This window comes from Cyprinodon variegatus, unplaced genomic scaffold, assembly GCF_000732505.1.
Source record: "Cyprinodon variegatus isolate N-32 unplaced genomic scaffold, C_variegatus-1.0 Scaffold685, whole genome shotgun sequence".
NCBI classification, from domain to species: domain Eukaryota; kingdom Metazoa; phylum Chordata; class Actinopteri; order Cyprinodontiformes; family Cyprinodontidae; genus Cyprinodon; species Cyprinodon variegatus.
This window is the reverse complement of record NW_015151138.1, coordinates 381114-399822: the sequence shown is the minus strand read 5'-3', so window position 1 is coordinate 399822 and position 18709 is coordinate 381114. Positions and strand designations below refer to the sequence as shown.

Genomic DNA, 18709 nt, shown 5'->3' with positions numbered 1-18709 from the left:
CAGAAATATTTGAATTTAGGAGGTGCGAGGTAATACTGGATATGCTCAAGACTAATCATTTAAACTTAAAAAGTTTAAGTTAAAAGAAGCTGGACTGTTCAGACGACGCAACTTCCGGTTCAAGGGTCAAACGGCGCCGTTGTCTAATCAGCGATGTCTCATGTTTCCCACTGGTACCTACCTTTTCCGGTAGGTTAATGTAATTGTGTTTTCCTTAATGTAGTTGCGCTTTTAGATTTGTAGTTGCAGTTTGCACTTCAGGGCCACCGTAGCATTGTGCTTGGAATCCACAGGTTCTGAGTTCAAGCCCCACCCCCACTGACTAACACTCTGACTCCCTGAGCAAACACCTCTAACCCCACACTGTTCCCCATTCTGTGCCACACAATGGCAGCCCACTGCTCCCAAAGGGGATGGGTTAAATGCAGAGAGTTTATTTCATTGCGTTGTACTTGTGACAGTGTTATGGCAATAAAAGCTGAAAAATAATTATGTCCATCGGAGATTAAAAAAATGAATTGAATCAAAACCCTTTCAGAGCAGATATTGGGATATCAGGAAACATTGTTTCGCCATCCAAACAAATTGATTTGATGTTGCTTCGGGTTGCAAGTAACATGCTGTAGGATCGTTTCACTGCCAGTAAAAAAAACACATGATCGTTGGTTGGTTGATTTTATTGATTGTTACTTATTATTGGTACTTAAATGCATTATTTTTGCTTTATTCAGTGTTTTGTGTATAATCTATCAAGTGTTACTTTCTTATTCGTGTCTTCTGTCTAGTTTATTCCATGTGTATTATATTTGTTCTTTTAGATTTAGTTCTTTATTTTGTATATCTCTGTTTAACTCCAGTCATAATTAGTCCCTTCTGGGCTGCCTTCCCTCAGCCTTAATGCTTTTCAGTTGATTCAGCTCACCCATTTTCCTCATATTCTGCACCTGTTCTTTCTCCCATATAAACGCTCTGTTGGTCATTGTTGATTGCTAGATTCTTCTGTTTGCCTGCCTGGTCATGCCTGATTTCCTGCACGCACTTTATGAATTGCTCTATCGGTGAGTTGTTTTGCTAGTTTCCTTATTGTTTCATTACCAAAAGATTGTATTTTTTACCTTTACCTAACTGTATTTTGGTCCCATACTACTCCAAACACGACAAGTAATTCTATAATTATAAATCTTACCTTAAAGTAAAAGTTGAATGGTTAAACCTGAAAAATGATCAAACAGGGCTGGGATCATAAAGGACCAAGGCTACATTTACTGCGCAGGTAAATTTAACCCCAATCTGGTCTTTTAGCTAACATGTGACTCATTTTTTACTTTTTCACAACAATCTGAATGGCCCAATTTTAATCTTTTAACCCCCACAGAAATACTGATTTGAGCCACCCCCATATGTGGTTTTAAACCGGACACATTTCGTTATGCATTTTAGTTGATTTATATGTCATTGCCAGGGCTCCCACTACGCATCTACACAGACTATTAACAATTAACTGCAGCAGCAGTAAACTACTGCTCCATTGCAGCCCGTTGTTAATAGTTGGTGCTTTTTTTTTCTTACCTTGTTTCTTTTTTGATGATGTCGTCATGATACTGTCGGCTCCCATCACTCAAGAATGTAATAATAACACAGAGACAAAGACATCAACTATAGTTGTTTTGTTTTTTCGTTTCTTTTTCAACAGAGCTTTTTTGAAGACCTCAAATGACAGCCACATTCATCATTATTTCCGTAAATAGTGTGCTGCTGTGTGGAAACTCGGAATAGAGCACCAAGACCTGCTGTGTGAACATAGCCGATACTCTCTTTGACTCTGTTTTTCTTAGTTCGCTGATGTAGTCAGAAGGTCTACCAATAGCTTAAATCATGAAACTATTTACACAAGTCCAACTCATCAAAGATTAACGCAGTTCATTACAAGATGCTCTGCTTTTTATTTCATCAAGCAGTTCATCCATAATGCATTTTTATACTGCAGTGTTCAGGATGCCTGTGAGACTGAAGAAACACTGTGGAATTCCAAGGAATCGCACTAAAGCTGAAGGGGGGAAGGTTGTTAGTGCATTTGTTTTTATTATTGTATGTCTGCATTTTCATAGGGTTCCCTATTGTGAAAGACAGGAGTAATTCCCTTGGAGAAGATCACTAGTTGTGCAAACCACAGAAGAAGCATGATAGGATTTACACAAGTATTAGACTGGCAGAGAGAAATTTAGCTTGATCTGTTTCACTCAGTGCAAAGCCCTCCTTTGCACTGAGTGAATGTTCATGCAGCGGACAGTATGGGTGCTTTATCAGAAGTGGCAGGTCAAATAAGGCTCATCAGGCCACTCTCTGATTGAATCCGCTTTCATAGTTGTTGTTTTTGAGAAAAACGCTTTTCTGAGTGATTCAGTGTCCTTAGGATCCGTCTGCTCCGCTCATCCGAGCACAATGAGCAACTCTGCCTATTTTATCTGCAAAGAAATGCCTTTGGGGAATCCAGACAATATCAGCTGATTCTTGACATTAATCTAAGATCTTTGACAAATGCCATAGCCAAACAGGAATAGGCCCGGCCAAAGATATGAAGGCTACTTTTGTCTGCTAGCAAGGGAAAAATAATACACTTCAGCTAGGTAACTACAAGGTTGTTGCCATGGTGAGATTCACACATCTCAGTGTATTGATTCGACTCTTGCTGAAGTGAAGGATCCTTATCCTAAGAATCATACTAAATTCCATGTGATATTATTGTTTGCTGAATGTTGCCAATTGTTTTGCACATGCATTACCAACATATATTTGTGTATAAAACACATGAAGTCCAATGGCTCATGCTTGATGTGTGCACAGATGGTAGTGGGCAGAAGGACTGGTAATTGCAATCGCCGTCCTTACCCAGTGAAATAGTCTGCAGTAACTGGAGTCGCTGAAAAAAATAAGCATACATAGAAAGTTTAAATCAGCCTATAAAAGATCACAGTTAAGCCACTGTAATTAGTGCCTGGGGCCTCTTGTTTCTGGGTGCACCAGGAAATAACACATTACACCCTCTTAATGAATGACTGTGCTGACATGTGGGCGTGACTTTGGTCATTGTCTTAGTCATACACTCCACAAATAGCCAAATATTGCTGCTCTGTAATTTCTCCTTAGAAAACAAAGGGAAGTTGTTTTCCTTCCTAGAGTGATCATATAAGGAGCAGATGTTTATATCATCAGTTAATCTTTCATACAATTGTGGAGTAAGTTCATATATTTTGTCCATGAAGGAACAGCCGAGTCAAAACTTTAGCTTTCTAATTTTATCAATACTCAGAGAATTTTGTGATTAGACAGAAGAATGAGCAAAGGAACATTGTGGGTAGAAGTTTGAGATAAATACAATTTACTGAACATATTTTTCCTTAAACTTCCAGCAACAATAAAAGTTATAAAAAATCGAAAGAAAGGAACAAAAAACCCCCCCCAAAAAACAGAAATCTTTAGGATGCATACAATTAGTGTTGCGCTGATGCCATTTTTTGGCCCCGATACCGATACCCGATACCTGGCTGTGCAGTATCGGCCGATACCTATACCATAATAATGTAAAATAACCATCATGGTTTGTGAAGCTGCTGCCTACCTTTGTGAAGCAGGAAACAATCTAATACAAAGTGAATCCAGTAGAAATTTTTATTGCCTACCAGGAATGGGTGACAATAGTTGAATAAACTTATTGCTCTCAAAATAGTATCAGTGACCTATTTGTTGGTACTCGCCGATACCGATACCACCATTTTAGGGCAGTATCGGGGCCCCGTCCGATACTGGTATCGGTATCGGTGCAACACTACTTACAATACATCACAATCTATGGTATGTATGGTCAATATTAACTATGCAAATGTTTATATGTCAATAGAATACCAATTTATGCTCTAAGTCAGCAGTTACGGATTAGCGGGCCGCGGTCTGGATCCGGACCCAACCTGATTTCAAACATACAATAAATTATAAATTACCGCATGTTGTTCGACGACAGTGTCTAACTTCATTTGCACAGCTTATCCTGTTTGTACGGTAAAGTCCTCCAGAGTTTCTGGGACCAGGATACAGGTGATAAAAATTAGCCAATGAGCTGTGTCCATCAGGGCTGCTCCTGCTACTAGCTACTTTTAGACACAGCAGGCAAACCTGTGGCAAGCCTGGCGATGGGAAAGAGGAATAAAACAATGAGAAAAAGTTAAAGAAAATGTGGACTGCTAGAAGGACTGCGGTAAACTGATGATAGAAAAGTGAAATGACGTGCTCAAAGATGACCCTACACATTTTGTGTATGTTTGACTGAACCTACTGCTGTAAAGCAGGATTCTCCACCATGAACAGAATCAAAAACAAATATTGATTCATGTTCATGAGTGAGCACCTTGATATGTGCTTGAGAATGGCTCTGTCACCAATCAAACCCAGGTTTAAAGCCTTGTAGGTCAGCATAAAGCCCACTGTTCTTATTAAGCCATAAAAAACAAAAAAATAAACAACCGGTCAATTCATGTGTTTTATAAAAAAATGTAAATCAGGAAATTGTACCAAACTGAACGGTTTGTGTTCTCTACTAAAAAAAAACACTTTAGATTTTAAAATGTAAAAAAAAAAAAAAATCTTTTTTAATATCTTTTTATTTAAAAAGTCAATGTATAACATGGATGCTTAAACACCTCATTTTATTTCAGTGTTAAGTTCTGTTTAAAGTAACGGATTATAATTAAAAATGTCTTCGGACCTTTACTGGTTGTTGATTTTCGTTATTTGGGCCCCGCTGATTTTTAATTGGTTACTTCTGCTCTAACTTAACGAACCTTGAAAAACCTTGAAAAAAAAACAAAACAATTCTGCTTCCCACCCTGAAAACATATTTTTCACCATGAAACATGCAGTGAGAGCATTATGCTTTTGGGATGATTTTCTTTGGTAAGGACAGTGGAGATGTTCAGGTTGGATGGAGTTAAATGCACAGCAATCCTACAAAGAAAAAATAGTCAAATGCTTTTGTGTGGTTTCTACTCCTGGACCTGTAGCCCCTGCAACATTTTACAAGAAGATCAAGGCCATGTCTATCAGTGTCTGCAGATGTTAAATGTTTGACTTATGTTATTCTATTTAGTGAGGCTCAGATAGTAATGAAATTAGATTCCGATATTTTATCCACCAGGTGGCCCCAGAGGAGAATATTCCAAGGATTCATCAGCTTTTGCCAATCAACTGTAAGATTTAACAAGTCAGTCTAACCAGATGCTCCATTAAGTGTAGTACTTAAATAAAGTAAGACTACTTACTCATTATTTTGTTTGATTTATTCTGAAAGCAGCACTCCTCTGCCTACCAGTGCAACTTGTTGGATGGTTTAACTGTTTATTTATAGTTTACTGTTGATAAAGAGGTGGGAAACTCAATCCCAAACTTTTAGATTAGTATAAAATACACTGTTAAAGTGAGTCAGACCTAAACCGAAATTCATTCATAATTTAAATCCAGTTCTATATATGGAGGAGTGACAGTTAGATGTGTGTAGAAGGGAAATGTTATGTATTTTTTTCTCTGTCTGTATGAGAAAGAAACTGTATGAAAAAAAAAAAAGTTGAAGAGGGGAATGTGCAGGATGAAGGTGCTTGTACGTTTGTTTGTCCCAAGAGACAGCTTATTTGAAGGAAGGGTCAGAGCATCCGACAGGAGACAGCCTTAACAATGCTTTAAACCAGGGAATCAGAAATAACTAACAAAACAACAGGATGCAGGAACAGCAAAGAGGGAAAGATTGCACTTGGTTTTGTCCATTTATTTACCCATGATGAAAAGCAACTCATCCCCTTCTAACAATATGTATCAGCTTTGTTTAATTGTTTGACATTTCAAAAATTAAAAGCCACTCATTATTGATTGAATTAATATATTATGTTAAATTATTTGATTGATATTCATAAGTCCCTTCTTTGAACCTGTTTAATAAAGATGTTCTTTGCAATCAAGCATTATTGGAATTGTAATTATTTCTGCACTAACATCTCTAATGAGTAGTTATTAAAAAATAGAACTTAGCCGCTCCCTACAGTACTTGCTGCCAGCCACAGTTAATTTTCTGGGGTCCTGAATATGAATGAGGAATAGTTCTGTAGATGTATAGAGGGGGTTGTTTGGGTTAATTAGAGGGAACACGGCTTCCCACGGAGTCTAAAAACTCTGCTGCCTTTCTCTGATATAAAGACTGACTGTCTGCTCTGGCTGTAGGCATCTCGACTGCTCCGCTGACTGATAGCTTCAACGACTAAATAGTCAGCAAGTATTGCTTTTGTGCATGTTGTGGTGGTCAAGTGGAAATATGATAAAGGAATTCTGCAGAATCTTACCCAACATGGCTTCATCATTCCATTCAAAGGTAAATAGTGTGTCTTGTGTGAACAGCAGGAAAACATTTTGCACATAAGTGGGCTCTTTTTTTCCCAGCTTTTATTATCATTACACTGTCACAAGTACAGAGCAACGAAAACTCTCTGCATTTAACCCATCCCACTTGGGGAGCAGTGGGCTGCCATTGTGCAGTGCCCGGGGTCAAGGGTCTTTGCTCAGGGACACAGCAGTCTTTGGGAGTGGGGCTTGAACTTAGAAGGATTCCAAGCTCTAAGAGCCCCCACTCCCCTCTGCCTTCCACAGATTGTTGTACCAATCTGTGGAAACTGTATTCAAAGTGATCCCTGCTTCCATGCTCTCTTACTTCCAGTGTTGAAAAAAATAAAAATAAATAAAGTAATAGGATTGACTAATTTAGAGATGGGTTCTTTATTTTTTCTTAAATGTTCTAGAAGTATTAAAGCTGTAGTTGTATGCTAACAGTAGTGGGATAGTTTTTCCAACAATTTACTTTCAGGCCTTTTTTAAGTTTGTCACTGTTTTTTCAGCTGAGCATATTTCATTTTAATGCAAAACTACATTTGAGGAAGCTGCTAACTGTTTCATCAGGATCAGCTGATATAGAATTTGTCGTGATAATACCAAACACTTATAAATGCAGGAAAGCTGAGGTATTCACAGCATTGTTATTCCATAAAGCAAAGGACAGCCTCTGCCAAAATGCAAAGGTTTATAGCACTCTTGATGCACTTGTATTAGACTTTTAATAGGGCAGATAGATACAGTCAGCCGTCAACCAACTTAGTTGTCCATAGTTGGGACTAATTCAAATCTTCTATTGAGGTTTTATTCAATACCTTATATCTCTCAATCAGCGCTGTGGATCGGTGAACCAAAAACTAGTGGTAATGTTTTATCATGGTCCTAGTGGCTCATGATGGTGGAAAGAGAGAATTGTGTGGAAGTCTTTTTATACGCTATGTCTTAAAATGATCATTAACCCTGTTTTACATCATTGAAGTGCCTCATTTTTACATTTATTTAAATATATGAAATCTCTCACTTATCTCTTTAACAACTTTAGCACTTCCTTTTATATTTAGTCAGAAATTGAACATCAATGCATATTAATCTGTTTACAAAATATTTTAAAGGTTGAATATTGGATATATTTCAGTTTTTTGTGGGAAATTTTAAGTTAATTAAACATGAATTTCTAAGTCTAAATACTAGAGAGGATTTTGAGGACTGTCCTGTAGTCCATTAAGGGACCTTCTCTGGAGTCAGCATGTCAGAAAAAACAAAAACCCTTTCAGCATGTAGGATCAGAAACAAGATGCCTGTCTTGCACTTAAGGACAAGATCCTACAGACCGGAAAAAAGTAGGAAAAGCTAACTTAAGAGATAGGATTCTACAAAAAAAATAAATAATAATAAATGTTCTTGATTTGGAATTGGATGCTTAACATTGCACTGGACTTTGGACATATGACTTGGGGTTTGACTTAGAAAAAAAGATGTGACGTGTTTTATATGAAAGGCTCTAGACTTGACTTTGGTTAATTTACTATAAAGTTATCAAAATGCTCAAATGATGGCTTATCCAAAAATCAACTTTTGTTTTTGGCTGTTAAAATGTGTACATGGTTATTTGATAGTCTACATGCCTCAAACAATGTGTTGACAATTTACTGCACATTTATTGTGTGTTCAAGGCAGTGTCAATCCCAGCTCATCTGAAATTGACCCTTGGTCAAGCCTCTGTCACGTCAGTATCTGATGCAACAGGGGCTTTGACTAAGCGTCAAGATTTGACGAGCTGGGCCTGAGTTGGATGCCTCAGGAGGCTCAGCTGCACCAGTGGTTTGGGGCATCTTTAGAGCCAGAACTCAAACTGGCTAGCTCAGAGCCACTGGCCTCGTCCGCAGAACCTTCCTTTTACCCCATTTCCTCTTTATGAAGATAGAGAAAAATCCTCCACATCATACAATCACCTTATTATAAAAGTATCTCCATGTTTACCCAGTGAATCCTCTCATACTTTCTCTGGTCCACTGGGCGCTGCCTCAATAAGAAGAATTTTACAAATATCTGGGTGGAAATAAGGCTGCAGAGCATGTTGAGTTCCTTAATGGTTCATTTGACAAAAGATATGTAAAGGATGTTAATGTTTGAAAACCAAAGCCATTGGACTTTGTAAAAAAAAAAAAATGAAAAAGTTCCCCTGTGCTCTAGATAAAAATCATGAGATTTGACTTGGACCGGAATCTTAAGATTTTATTATAAACAAGAGACAAAAAACTGGATTGTAATAAAAGACTTTAAAGACTTGACTACCAGAACAGTAAGAGCGGTGGTTCGGGGTCCTTGCAGCTCTGCAATGCATGTTTTATAAAACAATGTATATCACAGAAACCACATTCACCTTGGCTTATTTTCCTCATTTTTGTAACCTGCTGCCTGTACGCACTTTTTATGGTCATCCCTCAGTAGGATTATGATGGTACGCCTCCAGAGTGCCTGAAGGACAAGTACGAGCAAAACACCCAAACCCCACAAGCATAAAAGTGCCTGGAGCTAAGATCAAAATCTAAACTGTCTTTCTGTGCAGCTGCAGCGAGCCACAACAAACTGATGCTGTATACTAGTCACAAGACTCCGCGGGGCCACATTTCTTCCCTGCAAACCTATGCTGTATGACATTCCACAGCTCTGTGTTGGTTGAACATGCCTCTGTTAGGTTGGCTGCCAGATAATATGGCTACAATTTGTCAAGTGAAAAGCCCCAACAATATCTATCAGAAGCTGAATAAAGTCATAAGATCCAGGAATCTGAAACAGCAGCTCCTTCCAGGTGGTGCTATGCAGAGAGAGGAGCAGGTTGGGGGATATTGGAAGAGACAGAGAGCTCGTCTGCCTGCCCGGCTGCAGCCATTGGACTTGGCAGCTCTCTGCCAGGGAAATGCTGACAGGCAGGCGCGCCTGTCACAGTACATAAGTGCCTCCCTGCACAACACCAGGGCCTATAGGGCATGTCGGCTGTTCTGCGTTCAGAACCATCTCACTCTCAAGCCAACAATTGAAGTGTGAAGTGAGGAGCCTTGTATCATCACCTTTGTATGGATGAAAGACTCTGAAAGGTGAAGGAAAGGCCAATAGTGATATCATAGAAATGCATAGCACATATTTTCAACAAGACTCATCAAAGAAGCTTAATTAGAAGAACAGCTTCTGTGAATAAAATGCAGACAAGGCAGAGTTTTCTGCAAGCAGAGAATTTATAATTACGCTTGGTCAAATACAACATAAGTGCTCAGATTTAGGCAAAGATGTTTCACATATACATCACCTTTTGCTGATCCTATTTTTACATAAAATATAGACAGATGCAGAGTGAGGGCCGCCCTGCTTACAGTCTCTGGGATTTTGAAGCTTTAGTAAAAAAAAAACAAAAGAAAACAACCAAAAGCAGTAATACAAAAAGCCTCAGTCATGGGAGGACGATGACTAATGTACTCGAAATAACCTGAAAGTTGTCAGCAGTGAACCTGATGTTACACTTTGTTACCTTGCAGGTCACATTGGCCAGATGGATGAGCTTTATGTACAGTTTTTAGGTTATTTGTTACTCTCATAATCTTGTGACATGCTACTGTCATGTGACATAGTTGACTTTTTTACATTTCTGGTTTCATCCCTGCACAGTCTCCACCATAGTCAGTTAAATAACATGCTGCTGTCATTTTGCACATCTCTGATGTTGCTGCTATTTTCAAATATCCATTCCTGTAAAAATGTCCATAGCTGTATATGGGTTGTTTATTCTCCGGGTTTACAGTTTTTATATTGTTAAAACATTTCACAGTACAGTATTTTATTGTTTATCTTTTAACTCTTCACTATTATGTTATTTTTATACATTTCAAGGTCCACATTTGTGTGGCAATTTTTGTATAATCTTTTTGCTGCTGTAAAGGTCAGAATTTCCCCATTGTGGGACAATAAAATAATGTTCTATTCTATTATATTCTAAACTTTCAACTGTGAAAATTTTCAAGCACATCTATAAGCCTATCTTTAAATTTGTGCCAACTCTGCATTTGTGTGTAAAAGGTATTTTAATTATTACATTTTATTCACCCTAAAAAAATTTTTTGTTTTTTTTTGTAGACAACGAAAAGAAAAAATTGTATTTTGTCTAAATAATGTGAAACTGGTTGAATGTGAGGGCTTAAAATGAAATCCTAATACAGAGTCTTATGATGTCTGTGGTTAAAAGAAATAACCTTTAAAAAAAGTTATATATTTGCAGTGTCCATACAATAAATGGTATTGTCTTGTGGGGCAACAGTGGCGTTGGCTGTAGGAGCTTAACCCATTAATCAAAGGATTGACGGTTTAAGCCTTCCTTTAAGTCAGGCTTTTAGTGTCGTTGTGTCCTTGGGCAAGACACTTCACCTGCATTGCCTACTGATGGTGTCAGTGAGACTGGTGGCTCCAGTGTACGGCAGCCTGGCTTTTGTCAGTGAGCCCCAGGGCAGCTGTGGCTAGTATAAGTCTCCTGACATCAAAAAGCATTAAATACGTACAGATCATTTACTATTTGTCTGACTGTGGATTATGTCTCATGTTAACTCTTATCACTTTGAAATTTTACATATAGATATAAGGAGTGGAACGGTTCACAAAATCCACGGTTCGGTTCGGTTCACGGTTTCGTGGTCACGGTTATCGGTTCGGTTCTGTATATGTTTATTGCGGAGGCTGTAGGCTTTGCTTTGTGCAGGCGGTCTGGAGCGCAGCGGGGCGAAGCGGAGCGCTGACGGAGTATGTGGGATTTCGGGGTTAGCATGACATGTTGGTCATGTTGCTGTTAGCATAAACAAAACGTACTGCACAATGCTTGCACACTGTTGCACTTTTATCCACAACTTTCTTTCCGCCGTCATCGTAGGTCCTTCTAAATGCATGCACCGAACGCAACACACGCGAACCGAACCGAGACAGTCGAACCGAACGTTTCGCTTGGTTTTCATAAACCATTCCATCCCTAATAGATATACCTTATGGATATACCTTATCCACCCCTGTTATTTACACATATTAGAAACATGTGTAAAAAGCCTTAAAGCTGGGCTATATTTTCTTTTCTCTTTGAATTTACGTAACTCGTTCACTATCTTCCACTTTGTGTTTTTGGTAAAATTAGTTATTTCTCAGTACTGTATTGTTCTGCCATGAAAAAGTTTTTTATTTATCAATCATTGTCAATACAGGTGAACTGAATTCATATACAGTATCAGATGTTGTGCATGAAGATTCAGATCTTCTTTGTTTTTCTTATTTATGTTTGAACCTACATACAGCATAATCTTTCACATGGCTGTGTTGGGTTGGATTCCTAATCTCAGGTTATTTGCTCACTTTTAACTTAGTTAAACTTAAAAAATCAATACTTTCCTTTAATAAAATTAGATTTGTTGGTCTAAAATTATTCTACGTTGGTGCTATGTACCATAGTGATTTAAATGTTTAGGTGTTACTGAAACAAATCATAAATAATGTACATGGAAATAACCAAATAGGAACCTAGAAATAGATTTATTAAATGCAGCATTTCTCCCCAGTCCTAAATGTCACCTCCGGAAGCTTTAGAAAATAACTCAAATTGTTCTGAAATCCAGTGCAATTTCCTTTCAAATGTATTTCCACCTGTGATGGGGTATTTTAGAAATGTGTTTTAAGGATTTGTAAGCAATTTGTAGCCAGCATTTTGGGAAGAAGGAGTATTCTCAGTCTGGCATGTTCGTTTCTGATAACATTTGGTGCGATGCAGTTTGTTCCCAGGAAGAAAAGATTACCTGGCTTACTGTAACCTTTGCTGGTAAAGCTAGAAGTTTTTTTTTAGAAGTTGCATTCTGAAGCACAGGTGTTTTGACTGGCACCGAGTGGGGAGCAACTCTCTTAACTGGTTTTCCTTCAGAAATACTTCTAAACAAGATTGATTTTTAAATTACTTCCTAGAAATATGAAGAATTTACTCTGCCGTTTTATCTGATGACTGCTTTTATCAGCAAATATTCCCCTTGCATGTTATTTCTGTCTAACGGAAAACTATTAAAAATTTGTCTATAAAATTTGAAAAGAGAAAACCCTGAAGGATTAATTGTGAACTCCAAAAAGCCAAGGTGACGGATTAGACTTTTCCTAAGGTTTTCAAGAGGTCTTGGGCATTATTAGAATTCATATTTAACTCACCCAAATCCTTTCCCCTCTCTGTTTTCTGAATTTCATTGCCTTGCTATTGATCCCTCTTGACATGAATAGGAAATCAAAGTCACCTAGCTGTGGAAACTTTTCTTTTGGCCTTCAGCTACACTTGCATATCTCAGACACATTTTCTGATGAGCTGTCTGGCTAAGTGTTTTTCAGCCAGAGAAATTACAGTATCAATTGAAAGTGACTTTATAGAGTAAGGAGCAAAAGCAGATGGGAAGGTGGGCTGGGGGGGGGATTGGGGGGTGGAGGAGCTACGCAGAGAGTAAAAGACCGACGATGTGAGATTATCCTTTTGAGACGCAGCACTTATGATAGACATGGATTGTATTTAAGACAGGATTGCTTTTTCAGGGAAATGAGGAAAGTGTCATTTCAGTATGATAAAGACATTCATTCTGCTTCATGTGCCTGAATTCTGAAAGCCTTTTCTTCCTCTTTTTGTCTTTGTTCCTCTCTCCACAGATGTACTGCGGACTGCCAATGATTTTTCCTCCTCCAGTTCAAATTCAAAAGCAGGGAAAGTCTGCATTTCTAACTGCTCCCTTTCACACTGAGCTCCGACAGACACATCTTGGCCACAGCTAAACCTCTGTGTTAGTTCTCCTTTTGTGTGGCAGTTTTCACTCATCAGTCCGTCCCTATGGCTTCCTTTCTGGTATCGATTCTTCTTCTGGTTCTCCAGACATACGCTGCCCCATCTGAGCTTGTTAAGGCAAGCTTTAGTATTGCCCTGGATGCCATAGACCTTGATCCAGTTCTACATGCCAATGTCTCAGAGGATGCAACTTCATCCCCGCCCCCAGGGACAACCAAACGGACCCCTCATAGCATCATAATTGGGGTACGAAAAGGGGGAACCAGAGCACTATTGGAGATGCTTGACATACACCCTGAGGTTGCTGCAGCCGCCACTGAGGTACACTTCTTTGACTGGGATGAGAACTATGCTAAGGGTCTTGAGTGGTACCGTGACCTCATGCCCTACTCATACCCTGATCAAATCACGATAGAAAAAACTCCAGGTTACTTTACTTCACCTCTCGCTCCAGAACGAATCTGTTCTATGAACTCATCCCTTAAACTGTTGCTGATCTTGCGTGACCCAGCTGAGCGGGTGATCTCTGACTACACCCAGGTTTATTTCAACCGGCTGGAGAACCATAAACCAGTGCAAGCTATTGAGAACCTTCTCGTGCGGAATGGAGCCCTTAATATTCGCTATAAGGCTATTCAGAGGAGTCTGTATGACGTTCATATGCGCAACTGGCTGAAGCACTTCCCTCTGGAGCAGATACACATAGTAGATGGGGATGCTCTGATCCATGACCCCCTGCCAGAGCTTCAGAAGGTGGAGCGCTTCCTGAACCTGCCTCCAAGGATAGTTCCCTCTAATTTCTACTTCAACCAGACCAAAGGGTTTTACTGCATCCGGAGTGATGGACGAGAGCGGTGTCTGCATGAGTCTAAGGGACGTCCTCACCCCTCCGTTAACAGCACTGTCCTGCAGCAGCTTCGCTCCTACCTACGGGAACACAACCAGAACTTCTTCCGGATGGTCAGGCGCACCTTCAGCTGGCAATAAGAAACCTGCATCACCGACGGGACTCTGTAGAGCCGCTACATAAGGACGAAAAAAGCAGCACTTTACACACACTGTACATTAGGAAAAGAGCAATCTCTTATTGATTACTTTTACAATCTGGATTCAGCAAAACAGTTCTATATTTACACAATGAAGATATAGAAGACAAAAAAATGTAACTACAGGCAAAGGTTCAGGATGAAGTTATTTCTTTCCCTGCTGGAAACATTGGGCTTGTGAGATAGCAGTGAAAATGAGTTAGTGAAACTGATTAACTTTTGCCCGACTTTCTTGTTTGATATTCTTCTTGTTCTTACTAATAAACTATTGTTTTAAAATGTACAGCACATTTGTGTTTTTTTCCTGTTTTGTCATTTCCAAAGTGTCAGCTTCCACCAACAAGTGTTATTCAGAAAGCATGAGATACGAGCAGAGGCATTACAATAAGCCTTTGATTTGCTGGGTGCAAGGTAGACATTAATGCAAGGAAATGGGTACCCTGGAGCAGCACTTTAGTTCTACAGAATCACTAATAGCTTTGGACATTGAAGGTGGCCTGCGCCCGCAGCTACAGTCAGATCTTCACAGTCAGCAAGCTCAAATCTGCAGAGCTTCTGTTCCCCTCTTCTGCTGCGTTGCTCGACAATTTGCGCAGGTGTTAAATGTGGTCATTAAATCATAAGCTTAACAGCCTTGTAAATTATTTACAAATGACACTGGATCTGCATCGATGCCTTTTCTACATATTCTCACTTTCCTGAATTGCACAAAGCATGCAGTTTTCCCAGAAACAGCTTGTCGTCTTCTCCCACAACAAATAGACAGGGGTCATGTTTCTTTCATTGATTAGACTTTAAACAGCAGCCAAAGCTACAGCTCCGCTGGGATCTGATATTCATGTGATCTCTCTGCTCTGTCTGCTGGAATAAGCACTGCTCCCCTCCTGAGGCAAACAGTCATTGATGCTGCACTGAATCCATATCCTGGGCTGAACATGGGAGGGGGTGTGAAGCCATGGGCGATATAGAAATGTGCTGAATATGATTACATTATGAGCCTAGTTCAGCAGGGGGATTTGGGGTTTAAGATCAAGATTATTTAAAAAAATTTAACCGTGCATGTAAACATATTTTAGTCTGATGATGTTTTAAAAAGCTAAAATAATTTTTGCCTACTTTTCTCTCATCTTCTCAACAGGGGGCACTTGAACTCAAGCTTTTCTCTAGCACAAAAAAAAAGTTTGTGTTTTTCCAGATTCCAGGTGGAGGGCCTGGGACAGTTATTCTGCGACCTTGGCTGATGTGTTGTTCTTTGTTATGTGCAGCCCAGCTGCTCATCTGAGGATAAACCAAGCATTGGTTCTCCAGACACATTAACAGACACATTACAGATCCTTCCCAGGGTACTACGAAGTGTCCTCTGTTTTCCAGGTGCGCAAGATAGAAAACATGCTTTGTTTTGCTTTCCCCTAGTAAAGGAAGCATTTTAATGACTTGAATTATAAAGGGAAAAGTTAGGTTTTCCCTCTAAATGGTGTGTCACGCATCGCCAACAACCTTTGAGTAAATTTAACCTTTTAAGAGTACAAACTTTTACTGAATGCTATGACTGTGTAAATAATTAATACATAATATTAATTTGGTCCTTTAAATTGTTTAAGTTCTTTTTCCAGAGCTAGAGTGAATAAACAAACTAATAACTTAAGCAATATTTGTTAAATAGCAAGTAGATTCACAAATTTGAATTTATTTTGTAGAATTTCTGATCGATGCAGGCATGAAATGAATCATGTGGACTGAAAAACATGCATACAATGCTACTAATGTTCTTTACCTCCAAACAAATTGTAGCTTCACCACACATTTTTTGTAGCCTTGAGCAACTTTGATGGCTACAAAGTAAGGTTTATTTCAATTGCTTTGTTTGCATTACATACCGGTAGCTTCTTCATCTAATCTGCACATTTCTAACTTGGTTTTGGTCAGGCCTTTTGAAAGGCATTCAAAAAGCTTTCATGATTATCTCATTTTACTTCATTTTTTTAACAAGAGTGTCCTGTGGATTTAAGGTGAAGTAAAATTTGCCATGCTGTGTGGCATTTGGCTGCCATCACAATTCCTGACTCTTGTTAAAGTTTTAAAGAGTTCGAAAGCTTTACTTTAACCCCTTAAAACATTTTACTGTTAAATTCCAAGTCTTCTGCTTTCCTCTCTTCTAAACGAAGCATGGTTTCTCATTTATAGGTTTGAGGTTAGGGCTGTGAGGAAATTTAAATAGGAAGCCTGATGTAAGCCTTCCATCATTGACCTCTTAAAACATGCAAAACTGTCCAATTTTTTATTTTGTGACATAAATTCTTACCCTTAGATGAGAGGAAAATATTCAAAACAGCTCACAATTCACAATTTTTTAAAGTAATAACAGAATAGAAGCTGCTGAAACACTTGTAATTGTGTCAACTGAGTGAACTTTGAATTTACATGAACTGAGTTCATATAAAATGGACACCTTTAAGCAACTAAAATCAGCAACTGTCTTCTTAAACAAGACAAATTCCTTTTTGGAAATTAGAACAAAAACATATGGGATGGATTAAGCAAGTTCATTTTTTGTAGATGTCCAAACTTCAAATTAAAAACATTATTAAACAGATTCTAATTCAATATCTGTAAAAAAAAAAAAAAAAAAAAAAACTTGCTAGGCCATTGCAGAAAAAAACAAACAAAAAAATAGGGTTGACTTTCTTGGAGAAAAAAAAAAGGTCAGATTTACTCCAGACTGCTTATAGATCTACAGCAGGCCCTGGAACATTTTGCAGCTAAGTTTGCAGGATGAATATCAGATGGAGTTCATGGCTCTCAACTAGAGATAGAATAAGTAGCTCGGGCAACCAGGGGAGGCTTGGAGTAGAGCTCAGAATCAGCTGGAGTGGCGCAGACATCTGTTTCGATTACCTCTGGACGTCTCCCTCAGAAAAGTTTCCAGGCACGTTCAACCAGGCGAAGGGAAAGAGGACGGTCCAGGACACGATGGAGAACCTATGGCTCCTGGCTAGCCTTGGAAGGCCTCAGGCTCCCTCAGAGGAGGCTTGTGAATTTTCTACTACTTGCTCTGAAACAAACTTAAACAAATTAAGCGAATTTTATAGCGTAAAATGGTTTCTGGATAGTACATTTATTCTTAAATGATAGCATATTAAAAACAAAATCTTACAGTATTTCTTATGGACAATTTTCCAAATTTAGAACAAAGAATACAAGTCTTTACCTCTGTTAACTAATTAAAACTTTTTCCTTCACCTTGTTGTCATTTAAAACTTTTAGATTGCATTTCATCAACAATGAACTGTGAAATCAACTCCACATGGCAGACCTGTAAAGAGCAAGGAAAAGTGTTAATAACTAAATAAAAAAGTCCTAATAAACACAATATAGCATCTTATATTTATAAAAAACAAACAACAAAAGTAGTCAGGGAGTTTGTGTTCACGAATGTGCTATTATGTAAAAGTGCTTATTTATGTTATGTCACTATTAGCACATTAATTAGTTCTATAGTGATCTGTTAAACATTAGTGAAATCACGGTATCATAAAATATAAAAAAAAATTAAAAACAAAATTTCTAATATTATTTAATTACTTTTAGATATTATTATTACAGTCTAACAATGTCTCTTACAATCTTAAATTATCTGCGGATGTCTGCCTTTGTACATTGCTCTCTAGTGTTTTGTATATTTTTGCGCTTTTGAGTTTTTTCCAGCTGCTCTGCTGCAGCTACCTTTGAAAGAGCAACTCCTGTGCCTCATGAAGTCTTCTCTCTGCAGTTTCTCTGCGACCTTCAGAGAATTAGAGAGAGTTTTTTCTGATATTCTGGTTGTCAGTAATGCAGATCTCGATATACATTCAGTATTTATTGTTTGTACTACTAATAATTTAGTGAGCGATTGAAAACGAAGTCATATTCTTTCTTTGTGCAAACAATCTTGATGATAAAAGTTGAATCTGATTTAGATTATTCATTGAGTAAAAGTTTTTTTTACATGCAGGGTCAAGCAAAAATGAAAACAGCTGCTAAATTAAGCATTAAGTTGCTGTAAATTTTTTTGGTCAAATATTTTTTTATGGCAAGTTAATAAATCAAATACTGAAATGCACTATTAATGAATAAAATTTAATTTTAAATTTAATTTATTTTTTTTCTTTACACAACCAGGATTAAAGGGACATTGTCACGTTATGAAATTTATAACATTCATACTCCAGATGCTCATTCCGGTTGCATACATAGCTCTTTATTTTGTTTTATGCTTTTTTTTTTTTTTGCTTAATTTGTTAGCAAATAAAGCCCTTTGTCTATACTTACAATAACAGTATTTGTTTGAGGTATGATACTGAGCATGTGCGCAGGGGGGTAAACAAGGAAATAATGGGCTAAACTCAGACCCACCTCCTAGCAGAGCTGT

At 38.2% G+C, this 18709-nt stretch overlaps 1 protein-coding gene across 1 annotated transcript in view; it reads left to right on the top strand.

The window, feature by feature from the left end:
• LOC107097329 (heparan sulfate glucosamine 3-O-sulfotransferase 1-like) overlaps positions 1 to 14548 on the top strand; it is a 51913-nt gene extending 37365 nt beyond the window's left edge. The window contains exon 2 of the mRNA XM_015394447.1: positions 13123 to 14548. Coding sequence (XP_015249933.1) covers positions 13301 to 14242 — 942 coding nt within the window. The 5' untranslated portion in view covers positions 13123 to 13300 and the 3' untranslated portion in view covers positions 14243 to 14548. The remainder of the gene's footprint in view (positions 1 to 13122) is intronic.
• Positions 14549 to 18709: the final 4161 nt, after the last annotated feature.